We start from the raw sequence: 13,984 nt of genomic DNA on the forward strand, positions 1-13,984 counted from the left end.
TCAAGAACATGAAATTCTAATGTACATTTGGTATTAATTGAAATCTACACCTCTAAATTATCTAGATACACCAGAAAGTTCATTTTAACAAGCCCCAACAATATTACTTGCTGGAAGGAAATCTCCAAAATTCACGGGTTTAATAATGTTATTAGTCCCCATATTATCATATTGGTGAGCAATACTCAAGCCTATTAGGTGGTAGGTGGTGACATGCTTGGCATTTGAATCCCTATAATGGAATAATGAGCATATGCACCACCTAAATCAATAGGTTTCATGGATTGTTGCATGTATGCTTGCCTAACATAAGGAACACCACCTATTGGGTTTGCAACCCTACTAAAAAGAAGGAAAATCCTAGATGTAAGGAAAAAATGTAGCTTTGTTGTAGTGGTGAGTAAAACATATTGAGCAAGTGAATAATTCCAAAACTATTGACCTAGATTTCCTTCACCAACATTTGGATCCTGTCCCCGAACAATTCTACCATAACAACTTCCTTCCCATTCAAGGGATATCATTCTTATGAAATATATACAAAATGTAAATACAACTAGATTTGAAATTCACAATATTCTATTATCTTTATAGGTAGGCTTTGTAATGACTGTTGAATATAATAGCTTATATGTTTCATGTTGTCATGTACATTGCACCTCATGTGAATCTCTTCCTTCATAATACTTTGTTGTGCCAGTTATCCCTCTAATTGTAACAAGGTCTATAATCTATATACCCAAACATAGAGTTGCAGATGGATTATGCATATTCATATTCATTCATCAATATGTAACTACAATACATCACACTAATAGACAAACAACAACACTTGGATGTAATTAAGAGCATATGATAATAGAATTTAACGAAGATGCTACAAAAATCTATTTTTAATTAGTGAGGTAGCTCATGGAAGTTGCAATGCACATTATACAAACACTTCTAATAGATACTAGTGAGCATGGTTGGTGACCCTATTCCAAAACACTGTTTCATAGGGCTCAGAACATCATGCTATTGTGTAAATTATCCCTTCCCAACAATAAAACAAGGGTTTCACCTTCTAAGTCACGTTTCATCATGCCCATTCATGAATAAAAAATGAATGCACATTGAATTTACGTACCACTAGTTTGTAACAGTAACACATTTTTTTATATCCAAAATATCATGGTGGGACAACACGTGCTCGAATTTAGTTAATCATACATATGTTATTAATAACCTATGACTATGCAATATGGAAATACATTATGTAGATACAAAATTTACACACATTCTCAAGTTTCTATTTCTATCCATGTAAGAAAGTTAAGTGTTATTGATATCACTAATTTAGTATGAGCTTCTCCACCCTCAGGTAGATGCATAGTCCTTAAGAGAGTATACATAATTAGGAAAAATGAGTATTGATGACAACAATCAACTAGTAGTTACACAACCCTTAATGAAGGTATGCAAAACTGAGACAAATAACTGTTGGTGGCAGCAAAACCACTAACATTTGTACAATCCTTAATGAAAATATCATGCAAATTCTAGGAGATTCCACAAAGACCATGCAATGAAACACTAGGAGTAGAATTTACAATATGCCACAGTCAGTTGTATATATGCACAAATCTTAAACAAGGGAATACCTAGAATGAATTACCATAGTCAACCTACTTGTTTTATTGCATGCTAAGTTTGTTTCATGAACAAACAATATCAATTTCCATCATGACACTAACCACTATAATGTTAAATAAAACTTAAGCAGTAATGAGACCCTCATAGGGTTTGCATAATAGCAAGGAGATTTATACGCTATTTGAATGGGAAAGTTCCATATGGTATATATTTATTTAACATCAATGTTCCATTTTGAATCCTTATACATGATTCTAGCATCACACTCATTATTCTAGAACCCTGCAGACAACACTAATCTTAGGCGTGTGTGCTTAGAGAAAACATACCTAGTGTTGTAATTTGGAGACCATGCATAGGAAAGTGGATAGTCTAGACATATTTGGGAATCCAAAGGTAGTAAGGCTATTGAATGGTCACTCTAATAAGGTCAGTCATTACCCTCCCAACCACCAGTAGATTCTTAACAGTTCAACTGTCACCCCCTAGCTTATTAAGTCTATCCACTAAACTTTCCAGATGTATGTTCTACCTCCACCCTGCATATGGAATTTCAAATGTCGCTTGTACTAGGTTCCAAAGGAAATCCAATTTTATGCATTCGTCAATGAGGTTTTTCTAGAGATGGTCTCGATCCTTCCTTATTTCAGGGATTCTAGAGATTGATCTCCACCCTGAGAGGGATTCCAGAGATTGATCTCCACCGTGAGAGGGATTCAAGAAAAAATATCTATCCTTTCCTATTTCATGGATTCCATAGATTGATCTCCACCCCAAGAGGAATTCCAAATAGAATATCCACCCATCAACCAACAAGGGACTGCATAGATAAAGTATCCACACTTAGTGAACTCAAAAATGGCCATATACAACAAGAAACTACATATTGGACATCCACTAGTTCATTTTTGTAATTAGTGGCGTATCCTTGTACACATGGTCAATAAAGAACTCAACAAGGTATGTCTCATATTTGGTATTGGTATCTGGTTCTAGATTCTCCTCCAAACCATTGACAAACTACTAATGATGTAGTTATCACCCCTAGAATGTGACGTCTATCTCAATGACTAGTCCACTAGATACTAGGGAATCTAAAGGTTCTTCACACTTCCACCCTACTAGCTTAAGAACATCCAAGCTTATTCAAGGATTTCAGAGGTTGTCTTCCTCCACCCAACAACCTTGAGGGATTGCAGAGATACCAATATCCACCCTCACATGACTCAGGGATTCCAGAGGTATTGCTCCATCCTAAAATAGAAAGCTCCACCATAAGTTTGGAATCCATAGTATACTAAAATGAAGGTGAGTTAAGGTGAGTTTATGAAAACTAGAGGCTCCCACCCATTCTTTGATGAGGGATTCTAGAGGCACAATCCTCCACCTTCAATAAATACAAGAACACCAAAGAGCTAGGCAATCTCTTATTTTCCTTTTTTTCACTAGAATCCAAGGGTTCAAGTTTATTATATAGTGTTGTGAAGCATGAAATCTTTCTCTAAGAATTCACAATACACGTGTTGGAATTTGGTTAAGTGATAGTCATGGTAGTAAGGCTCTTTGCTTCTAGGTGTAAATAAGACTAACAAATGGCTATGCGTAACCATTTTTTGTATCAGGAGGAAAAAATTGCAACATCCTTGCCCCCCTTAAATGGTAAGTGGTTAATCAAGTCCACGATATTATTAAAAGATCACCCCACCACCTATTTTTTTGTAGATGTATGAGATATAGTAGAATGGCAGTGACAAGAAAGGAGTCTCAATTATGTTTGATTTATAGAAGATTCATTTTCACCTTTGGACCATGCCCTAAAAATATGGATGCACAGTAGATGCAAAGACATTGATAGCCTAGGTGCTAAGGGTACAGTACAAGGACTTAACTATAATACAACAACCTTGACCTTCTATCCTCATGGTACAGATCCTCATGATTCTCATTGTGCTTCCCTCCTTGCAATAGATACCTTTCCAAATTGACCTTTGAATTCCTATCTCGCCTCTTCTTTCACTGTAAGATTCGGCTTCTAGTTCTCTATGTGTCCTCTTCATCCTGTCTCCATCTTTTTTTAATATTCAATTTCTACTCCTAGTAGTTAGGTCCCAAACCATCTGAGTCAACCAATGGTGTCCCCCTATCACCACTTGGCCCTGTCACTATGTTTTGTAGGCCAATAGATTTTCTACCATTTTACCTCCCTCTCTCTCCTTGCTTGCCATTTTCCCTTTTCCCCCTACTCATTCTAGAATGGATAAGATGTGAAAGAAACATCCTCCATCATGTGCTACTAATCTTGTAAATATCTATCAGTGCTTGGAGGATCCTTAACTGCACAATCACTATCATGCTTGTGAGCATATCTGGGCTTATTCTAGTCTCACTTGTTTAATTATTTGCGCTATAACAAATTTTTTTTGACTCATATGTGTTATCTCCAATCCTCTGATTAATACAAAATTAGGCTTATAACCCTTTACATTGATCACACATATACTAGTGTATTACCCTTTCATATTAACCATGTAAAATAAAAATTCATTCATATTAGCCATGTAAAACCTAAGTGACCAATACATTTAATTTCTCAACAAAAATTAAAGACATATAGCATGTTTTTTTCAAGAATAATATACATTCCTTTACATTATTTGCAACTAACAACAATGCATTCAAAATATTTTATTCACACGTATGTGATGAAAAATATGCTCTAGGTCATAGGTGTAAAGTACATAAATTATTCCAATTTGATATGTCCATTTTGACACTAACCAAAGACATATTTACCAAAGAGACAAAAGAGTTATATGTTTAAGACACCAAAAATCAAACTTAGATAGATATCGAACCTCCATTTCCTCATGATGGCTCTCTAATTTCCATACATACATTTGGTTATTTCAACTTCAGAAACCTTGAAACCATTGGAAAATGTAACTAGTTTTGGTCTTCATAATTGTCAGTGTACTCATGTCAATATTAATATCTTATGTGTCAAGCAAAATAAGAATGAAAATTTATTATTTTCAAGCATGGGTTTCATTCTTCGTTTGATTGGTGTTCTAGCTAAAGCATGTTCTTCATGCTTCTAGGGTTTTTCATGTCATAATATTTATTGTCATGAGTCAAGAGATTCAATTTCGTGTATATAAGACCCATCCGGATAAGATGTATCATGTAAAATAATTTATTTTGAGTCTCAAAAGACAAATATTCCTCCAAGCACAAGTCAGCCATAATCAAGGATAAGTCGACCTAGAGAGGGCTAATTCAACCTCATAAAAAGGCTCTATATAAGATGAACTCAACCTCCTATGACACAAACTTTTGTAATTCACATTCAAGCAAGAAGAGGAGATACAAGAAGAGCGAGCAAGGAAGAAAGAAAGGAGAAAACCCTAGCATAAAAGAGAGAGACAAAATTTTGGCATTTCTAGTCACATGTGTGAGAGGATTAAGGCTTGATATCTGTCACAGGAGGATGAAAGTTGCAGTCCAAAATTCAAAAGTCACTTTAGGTCCAAAGTCTTGGAATCACAGACTGAAATCTAAATTTGGATCATACTTGAACAAGGTTAACTCTTGTTGTCTTGAGTGGACTTTTAACTTCTTTAGAGGGTTTCTTTGGAGGGTTGACTTGGTTCTTGAAGGATGCCTTGGTATTGAGGTTTAGCTCTTGGTTTTCTCATTTGAATAAGATTATATAAGAGGAGAAGATATTCTTTCTAGGTTTTCTCCTTGGAGGGGATTTTCCTTGGATTGGATCCTATCTTGTGTCCATTGTCTTTATTTTCTTTTTTCTTGGTAATTTTTTGATGAAAAAATCTAATAAATAAACATAATAAGATAACTAAATTCACAAGCAACTATTAAGGATAAGGAAAATTTGAATTAATAGTTTCTCTACTGCATTCTCCAACATGGTTTCATAGCTAAGGTGCACAAGAGAAGGAAAATCCAAGATAATATTGAAGGGTTTTCTTGTTAAGGGGAATCATTTTCAAAAGTACACAAGGAAAGAAGAAGAAAACCTATTGACCTAGAAGGAAGATTACTACATGAGGATTTCACTAAATAAGACCTCATCATCAAGCTCTCATTAAAGGAAGGAAGAAAAAAATTTCATCGAAAGTTCTGAAGAAGAAGGAAGCAACAAAGAGTCTTTGGATCATCATTCACTCTTTGAGGTTGTTCAAAGACATCATTGTTCAGGGCATCCTAGAAGTTATCATTTTAGGGAATTTTTTGAAGTCTCCTTGTAGGTCTTCAAAACATTAAGATAGTTGGAGACATCATCAAGACAGAGAACTATTGGTTGACAAGTAAGTATCGTATTGTTTTCTATGTTTCAATCTACATATAATATAGCTATAGTTTTCAAGGAGAGCAACAAGATCATTGGATCAGTAAAATTCCTAGCATGGAAGAACAAGATTGACTTGGCACTCATGGAAAATGAAGTCATGGAATATGTCCTTGGTGAAGTAGTTGTACCAAACAAATAGAAGATTCAAAAGTTATAAAAATACAAGAAGGGAGAAGTGAGGGAACAAAACATCATTGTTGAATCGATAAAAGATCATCTTGCCCCCTTTGTTGTTGATTTGAAGACATCCAAGGATATGTATGATAAGTTGGTAAAGTTGAACTTTATAAGTACATTAGGTCAAAAATTTCCTTGACGAATAAATTATATATAATAAGGAATTCAAAGGATGAAAACATGACCACTTATCTTAGGAAGATATCACAAATAAGAGACCAGATGCAAGTGCTCGGGGAAACTGTTTCTAACTCTAAAATATATATTCATGTATTAAATTCTTTGCCAATTGATTGGAGCAATTTCACAACAGTATCTACTCGAAGAAGGTACTACACCTTTTGATGAGTAATGGGCTCAATTTATCTTGGAAGAATCTAGGATCAAGGCAAAGGATGACACTGAATGAAATGAAAAATATCAAGCCTTTATTGCAAGGTTAAAGAAGATGAAGAAAGGTAAGTTTAGAAAGTTCAAAGAAATTCATATATGTCCAAAATCCATGCTTTGGATGCAATGAGTATGGACACTTTAAGAGGGATTATCTGAACATGATGAAAAACGAAAGAAAGGAAATAAGTGAAGCTCACATAGCTTAAGAAAAGGGAGAACCTGAGAATAAATTGAAAGGATAAGATCCCAAGGATTTCTACTATTGAAGGAAGCTCCATCCCTACCAAGTTCTTTATGAAATTTTTCTTTCTTTTCTTAAATAGAAATTAGAGTAGCATGAAATATTGCATTCTCTAGAAGAGTCTTGGTTTTGTAAAAGCATGGCATCATAGTTAGAAGTATATGATAGTAGAATTAGAATCTACATAATCAAGTTTCTTTCAAAAGTCATCTAGCGATCAAAGAATGAGAAGATTGGACCATATTGGATATTATAGTTCATCTACGAATTTTCTAACATATTGTTAGAGATAGTCATTTTGTAAAGAGGGATCATCAATATCCTATAAGAACTATGATTTTGGAAGGTTCTTGGAAAAATAATTATGACATGACTAATATATATTCCATCTATTATGCAAACAATACATCTGAATGATGAAGGAATGCAGATGGTCAAGTTGCAATGTGAAGGGCATAATGAAAGTCTTTCTACTGCTCGGAAAAGGAACCTATCTTTGATAGGTTTAAGAAGCAAGTACACTCAATAAAGGATGGCTAGATGATTATATGGAAGCAAAGGTATGCATATTTTAAGTAACTATTCTCTAATCTAAGGTTCGTATCTACAAGAATCATATAGAAAGAGTTGGATATAAAAGAGTACTTAGTAAGTCTTCCATGTGGATGCATGATGCTCAAAAGAAGAAATTTGACATGCTTTGGAATGGATGGAGATAAATATTCTCTCATAATATTGCATGGCATAAATATAAGAATGTTGATCAATATCAAGTATAGTCTTGGGAAGAAAGAAAGAGAGTTAACTATCAACAAATTAGCTTGATCGATGGGCACCCTAATTAAAATAGATGCATGGAGAAGGATTCTTGTACAATGTGGAGAATCATGCTAAAGGATGTTGATCTTAAAGGGTACAAATAAGAAAATACTTTGATGAAAGGGCCATCATGATAAGGTAATTATGATATATAATATTTTGGTTATTTGATTTAGATATTGTTTGGCTACCTGGAAGGATGTTCGAAAAGTACATAATGACAGTTGAGGAAAGTTCAATTGTTAGTGTTAAAACTTGATTCAAAGAATATATGGATTGAGTGATTGTTTTCGATAATCCTTAAAGGATTGTGAACTAAATATGTTTATATCATCATTATGGAATTGAAAGGTATCAGTGTAAGAAGATAACTTGATTCTCATGTTCATACTTCAACAAAGATCACTTTCATGTTTATAGGGAGCTATCACTACCTTGAAGTTTGATAAGGCTCAATATAATGCCTTCATTGATGATGACTTTAGGAAAGTGATATGAAAGATTTATGGCTTGAATATTGTCACAAGATTGAAGGGAGAAGATCTCTCTACAACATCCAGGAAGAAAGAAACCTCAATATGATGAGATACAAAGTAAAGAAGGAGCCATGCAGCTATATCCATGAAGAACTGGTAGTTGATACACTTATGGAAACAAGCTAGAGAGCTTATGATTATGACTTCCCAATTAAAAGGAAGTGAAAGAATCACCTCTATTATTTAGAGGGAGTATGAAGTCTCCTTAATATTTTTGAAGGAGCAAGGATCTATTTCCTAAATCAAGTGGGAAAATGGATCTCCTCTCTAGTTGAGAGGGAGTGATGATAAAAATCACATGTGTATTCTCTTATTCATGTGTCATGCACTAGGCAAGGACTAACAGTCGTACATCTAAGTGAAGGCCATGGAGAGAAAATGGTGAATCAAGGATTGGATAAGCATATGTGATTTCCTTGAGGATATAAAATCCAAGATAAGAAGTGGATCAACGCTCTTTGAGTATTAGATAGGTATCCAAGACAAGAGTGGTCGAAGAGGACCAATATTCTTTGAGAAATGGGGATCCCTGATAGGAATAGTCCTAAAAGGACATATCTAGTGAACATCTGGATGGGGTATGTACTTTGAAGAGGTAGTGTGGTATCTCACATAAATCCTCCCAACATTATGCTCTTGTATAAGTATGCGATTTTCACGTTAAGGTCTTACTATGCTGACAATGTTGATGCTTAAAGATGGCTTACTAATCTGATTCTTATGAGAACTTTTCAGTTTGAGAATATCCTTGTATCGATTGTACAAATATGAATACCTCCCTAGTTAAAACAAAGTGTTGGAAAATGTAACTAGTTTCGATCTTCATAATTTTCATTGTACTCTTGTCAATCTGTATATCTTGTGTATCAAGCAAAAGAATAAAGAAAATTTATTATTTTCAAGCATGGGTTTCATGCTTTGATTGACTAGTCTTCTAGGTAAAGAATGCTTTTCATGCTTTTAAGGTTTTTCATGTCATAATATTTGTTGTCATGAATCAAGAGAGTCAGTGTCATGTATATAAGACCCATCTAGGAAAGATGTATCACGTAAAAGGATTTATTTTGAGTCTAGAAAGACAAATATGCCTCAAGAACAAGTCGACCCTAGTTGAGGACAAGTCGAGCTAGAGAGGTCTAATTTGACCTCATAAGACGGCTATATATAAGATGAAATTGAACTCCTTTAACACACAATTCTGAAATTTGCATTCAAGCGAGAAGATGCAAGAGAAGAAGAGCAAGGAAGGAAGAAAGCAAGGAGCAAACCCTAGCAAAGAAGAGAAAGACGAAATTTTGGCATTTTCTGGTCACACATGCGAGAGGATTAGGGTTTTAGATCTGTTGCAGGAGACTGAGAGTTGTAGGCCAAAATTCTTAAGTCACTGCAGGTCCGAAGTCTTGAAATTGCAAGCCGAAATTGAATTTGGAGCAGACGTGAAGTCTAACTCTTGTTGACTTGAGTGGAATTTTGACTTTTTGAAAGGGTTTATTTGGAGGGCTAACTTAGTTCTTGGAGGGGGTCTTGGTCTTGAGATTTGGGTCGTGGTTTTCTCATTTGAAGTAGATTCTATAAGAAGAGAAGAGATTATTTTTGGGTTTTCCCCTTGGAGGAGTTTTTCCCTGGCTTGGAGCCAAGTGTCCATTGTCTTTACTGTTTTTGTTCTTGATAATTGTTTGATGAAAAAATATAATAAAGAAACATAAGAAGATAGATAAAGTTCACAAGAAATTATTAAGGATAAGGAGAATTGAATTAATAGTTTCCCTACTACATTCCCCAACAGAAATTCTCAGGACACACCAAGCATCGAAAAGTTTTAGACCTAGTTGATAGTGGTAGTACTCATAATTTCATTCAATAGAGACCTAATGCATAAATTTCAAATCATGATCTTCAATTGAGGTATGATGAAATGTGGAGGAACATGTAAAAATATCAAACTCCAAATCGGAGACTATAAGCTCAAAAGCCATATATTTTCCATCGATACGGATGATGCGATATGGTATTAGGGGTAGAATTGATATGCACATTGGGACTAGTCAGAATAGATTTCAAAGAACTCATAGATGAGTTTCAATAAAGGGCACATCTAAAGACCCTTTGAGGGATTTAGGTAGGCTTCCCTAAAATAGTTAGCTTTCACCATGTGGATAATTTATTAAAGAAGGGCCACTCTAGAATTATTATTCAATTTAATACCATAACCCAACATAAGAAATCTACCTAGATTCATTGTTGGCCCTTGAAAACATCACCAGGTGTTTGAGATACCAAAGGATAATACCCCCTTTTCAAGGAGAGCATCATCATGGAATTCCCTTGATTTTGGGAAGTAAACCACCAAATGTATCCTTATCGACATCTTTTTTCTTAAAATAATAAAAATAAAAATGGTCTTTGAGGAACTATTGGAGGTAGGGGCCATATGTGCTAACATAAGCCCTTACCCATCGAAAATAACCATGGTGTTAACAAAAGAAGATACTTAGAGCAATTGTCCTGATTTTAGGGTTGTCAATACTTTGATTATAAAAAACAAATTCCCCATCTCAATGATCTTCTAGATGAATTTCATGAATGAATTTTTTTCGCTAAACTTGACCTAAATTCAAGATACCACAAAATGAAGAAGAAAAATACATACAGCTCTAAAATAACTTCACATACACATAAAAATAATTATGAGTTTACTATGATTCTTTGTAATTCTCCATCACCTTCCATAACCTCTTGAACAATATTTTTAAACCTTCATATGCAAATTTGTGCTAGTAGGAAGTATGAATTGAAACCAAGAAAATAGCACCTCTACCAGATTGATCTTACCCAAAAACAGTCGAGAGATTGAGACACCTCAATGTTTTTGGTCCTACCTAAAAACATTTGCGACAATCCCACCATAATACTCCCAAAAAGACACGTGTATATATATATATATATTCAAAACCACTTAAAATCTATTTTATTGCTCAATCCAGAGAGACGTGCGTCTATTTTAGATTCAAAAAATTTAATGAATCTTATATAAACGTACCTATGGAATAATGGGAGGTGAAATTATCGGTGGAAATGTTATACGCCCACTTACGGTTGTCATCCGTCGGTCTCGGCTTCTGTGATCCTCGCAGAGGCGGGGCAAGTAGACACCTGCTCAAAGTGTATATAAATAAATTCAACGTAAGGAATATATGTACCGTTGCAGGTATGTATCATGTAGTATATCCAGGGAGTATACCATTTTACGTCTGCTATAAAGATGAATACCTTTCCCTGCTGCAACATTGAAGTAGAAGTCGATGATGTTGAGGCAGTTGATGTAGCAGCGCGGACAGCATAACTTCTTTGTAAACACACCCTCTGCTAAAGATTCGGGAGACATCCCCACAGTCATCCTCTCAACCCCACAAGCCTTCATGCATTCTTCCGTTTCTATCAATTCATTCAGACTCTCCGCCATAACGTCTGATGTCTGCACATCATCCATTGCCCAATCAATTAAGAGGAACAGAGAGCAGAAAATAGAAATGTATGCAGTACTTCACATAGAATTTATAAATGTGAATAATCAATTATCAATGGATAGTGATATAAACTCACCTGGCATTCATATTGTACATTGCCATCCATCAAGATGGACTTCTGAAGCACACAACGTGCTCCAGAAGACGACACAGAAAACGCGCAAATCTCTGCCGGCAGCTTCTCGCATACAATCTCACCTGATGAAGGATCAATCCAAGAGTAAGGCGTACTCTATAAATTAAAAGATTGTTAACTCCATTAACACTTACTATAATTTGGTAACCAACGAAGGCATTACAGAATCTCTACGAACATCGTAAAATGAAATGAATTGTACGTACCGTAAACAACTTGCAGAGCTGTAAGTGAAAGAAGGGCTGAGATTGTCAAAAGAAGCCTCGCAGCAGCCATGGATGTATGTATTGTTCTGAATCTGGGTGACCTCTCTGTTATACTATGGATGTATGTATAACAGGTGCTAACTAATTTAGAGAAACAACAGCAGAAAATATAATGGGGATACGTGATTGATGACTCTCCACTTGTTAATGGCCGTATAGTTAGGGATAACAAATGGAGAGTAAACAACCAATGCGGAAGCTGATCCCCGAATGAGATGATGGCCGGTGGCAAAATTATTTTTATTTTAATAGATTATGAGTGGACATTGCTCAAACGAGGTTTTTTCATCATAGAATGACATAAAATTATTATCCGTCTAAATAAAAATTAAATCAGAAATAAATAATTTTTCAGATTTTTTTTAGAGAGTAAGACAACTTTCTACACATCATCGTTTTATGAATCTTTTTCTGTGGTGCAAATAAGAAATGTTATCAGTTTTTCATTATTAATGATAGTCAAGGGAAGGAACGTTATTTGCACCTTTGCCGGCTATCGCTTTTTGTGGGTTGGATCCTTGCAGATCACCGTTGATTGCTTATTCCGATAGCCACATCCTACGGTAAGCAACTCAGACTTCGTTGTGGTTTTCAAGGTGACCTCGCTTCCACAGCCGACGTCCATAAGGAATTAGAATGCAAATTGTAATACCATAGTTTGGGGTTACAAATGTTAAATTTTTTTGGAAATTTTAATTACAATAATCAATTTTGCGAAATCCATTTCACTAAATAAAAATTATTTAAAAGCTCTTGGAATTAAATTTCTTGGAAAAAAAAAATTACCTTAAAATTTCCTGAATAAACAACACCCTTGCATTGTGTAATGCATTCTCACCCTCTCATTCAAAATTCTAACAGTGGCACTTCAACGTTGCTCTCGCATCCTCTGTTTTCCATGGAAGTTGGCACAGACAGAAAGAAAGCAGACCATGGTCAACCAATAATGGTATCCATATCACTGAGGAAGCGCTTCTACTCTAGTTTCTCCTGCAACAATATGATTTTTCATGTATTTTTTTTTAAAAGAAGAGAGCTTTTGGAGCTAAAATAAATGTGGTTATAGTTTTGATAAATAAATTCTAATTTTAAAATTGTTTATATTGATTAAAAATATTAAAAATGATTTAAATTTCAAAATAAATGGAAAAAATTGATAAAACATTATTGTTACAATAAAAAAAATATATATTTAAATATTTAACATATATATTTTTGAACTTTTCCTGCTATCAAATTCAAATCCGAATTTGAATTCAACTTGATAACTATATTTTTATTGACCATATATATCCTGTCAGACTCTACTTGGTTCTTGTGAAACTTCTTTTCGCTGGACGAGCTCACTCTACCAAAGAAAGAAGAGGAGACTTCCAAATAATTCAATCTCTCCAAAACTCTCCCTGAACTAGAGTTTTAGGCATGGCTTTGGCTTCTCCTGCATTTTAAGTCGATATCTCTTTAGTCATTGCTTTAATTATCCCATTTGATTATCCAGCCTTTTCAGTGATTGCTTTCTTATTAATTTTTCTAATATTCCATCACATAAATCCTTCCATTTAATTAATCTCACTTTATTAATTCTAAATAAACTAAAATAGTCATTGGTTTTTCCGATGTAACCACCCGGTCTGATAGTCATAGCCTCTCAAGTACACTGATATTAACGGTTCATTCGCTATGTCGTCAATGAAAATAGGGTTGGAGATGAGAAATCCCACTACGACTAACAATCTAAATTTTGCGATTAATCAACATGGAATTTGTGTATTATAATTAACCCTGTTAGGCTTATTTTTCCCAGAGTAATAGCAAAGCATTAGTAGTTTTACAAAAAGCTAAAACAAAGCAAACCGCAAGCTATGAACGAAACATTATACCA

The 13,984-nt window shown here is 34.6% G+C and overlaps 1 protein-coding gene across 2 annotated transcripts in view; it reads right to left on the minus strand.

Annotated features, from left to right (window-relative positions):
- The window catches only part of LOC149259092 (uncharacterized), a 78,608-nt gene extending 66,345 nt beyond the window's left edge, over positions 1-12,263 (minus strand). The window contains exons 1-4 of one of the 2 annotated variants that reach the window (XM_089374865.1): positions 12,043-12,262; positions 11,777-11,898; positions 11,444-11,648; positions 11,214-11,326 (exon numbers count right to left, since the gene is read on the minus strand). In XM_089374865.1, the coding sequence (XP_089230991.1) occupies positions 11,214-11,326; positions 11,444-11,648; positions 11,777-11,898; positions 12,043-12,112 (510 nt within the window). In that variant the 5' untranslated portion in view covers positions 12,113-12,262. Of the gene's footprint in view, positions 1-11,213; positions 11,327-11,443; positions 11,649-11,776; positions 11,899-12,042 lie in introns of both variants that reach the window. The other variant, XM_089374874.1, reaches the window with a different exon arrangement.
- Between the last annotated feature and the right edge of the window lie 1,721 nt (positions 12,264-13,984).

The sequence above is a fragment of the Pinus tabuliformis genome, chromosome 6, assembly GCF_031772625.1.
Source record: "Pinus tabuliformis cultivar Carrire ecotype Pingquan chromosome 6, CPIR1, whole genome shotgun sequence".
In the NCBI taxonomy this organism is placed as follows: domain Eukaryota; kingdom Viridiplantae; phylum Streptophyta; class Pinopsida; order Pinales; family Pinaceae; genus Pinus; species Pinus tabuliformis.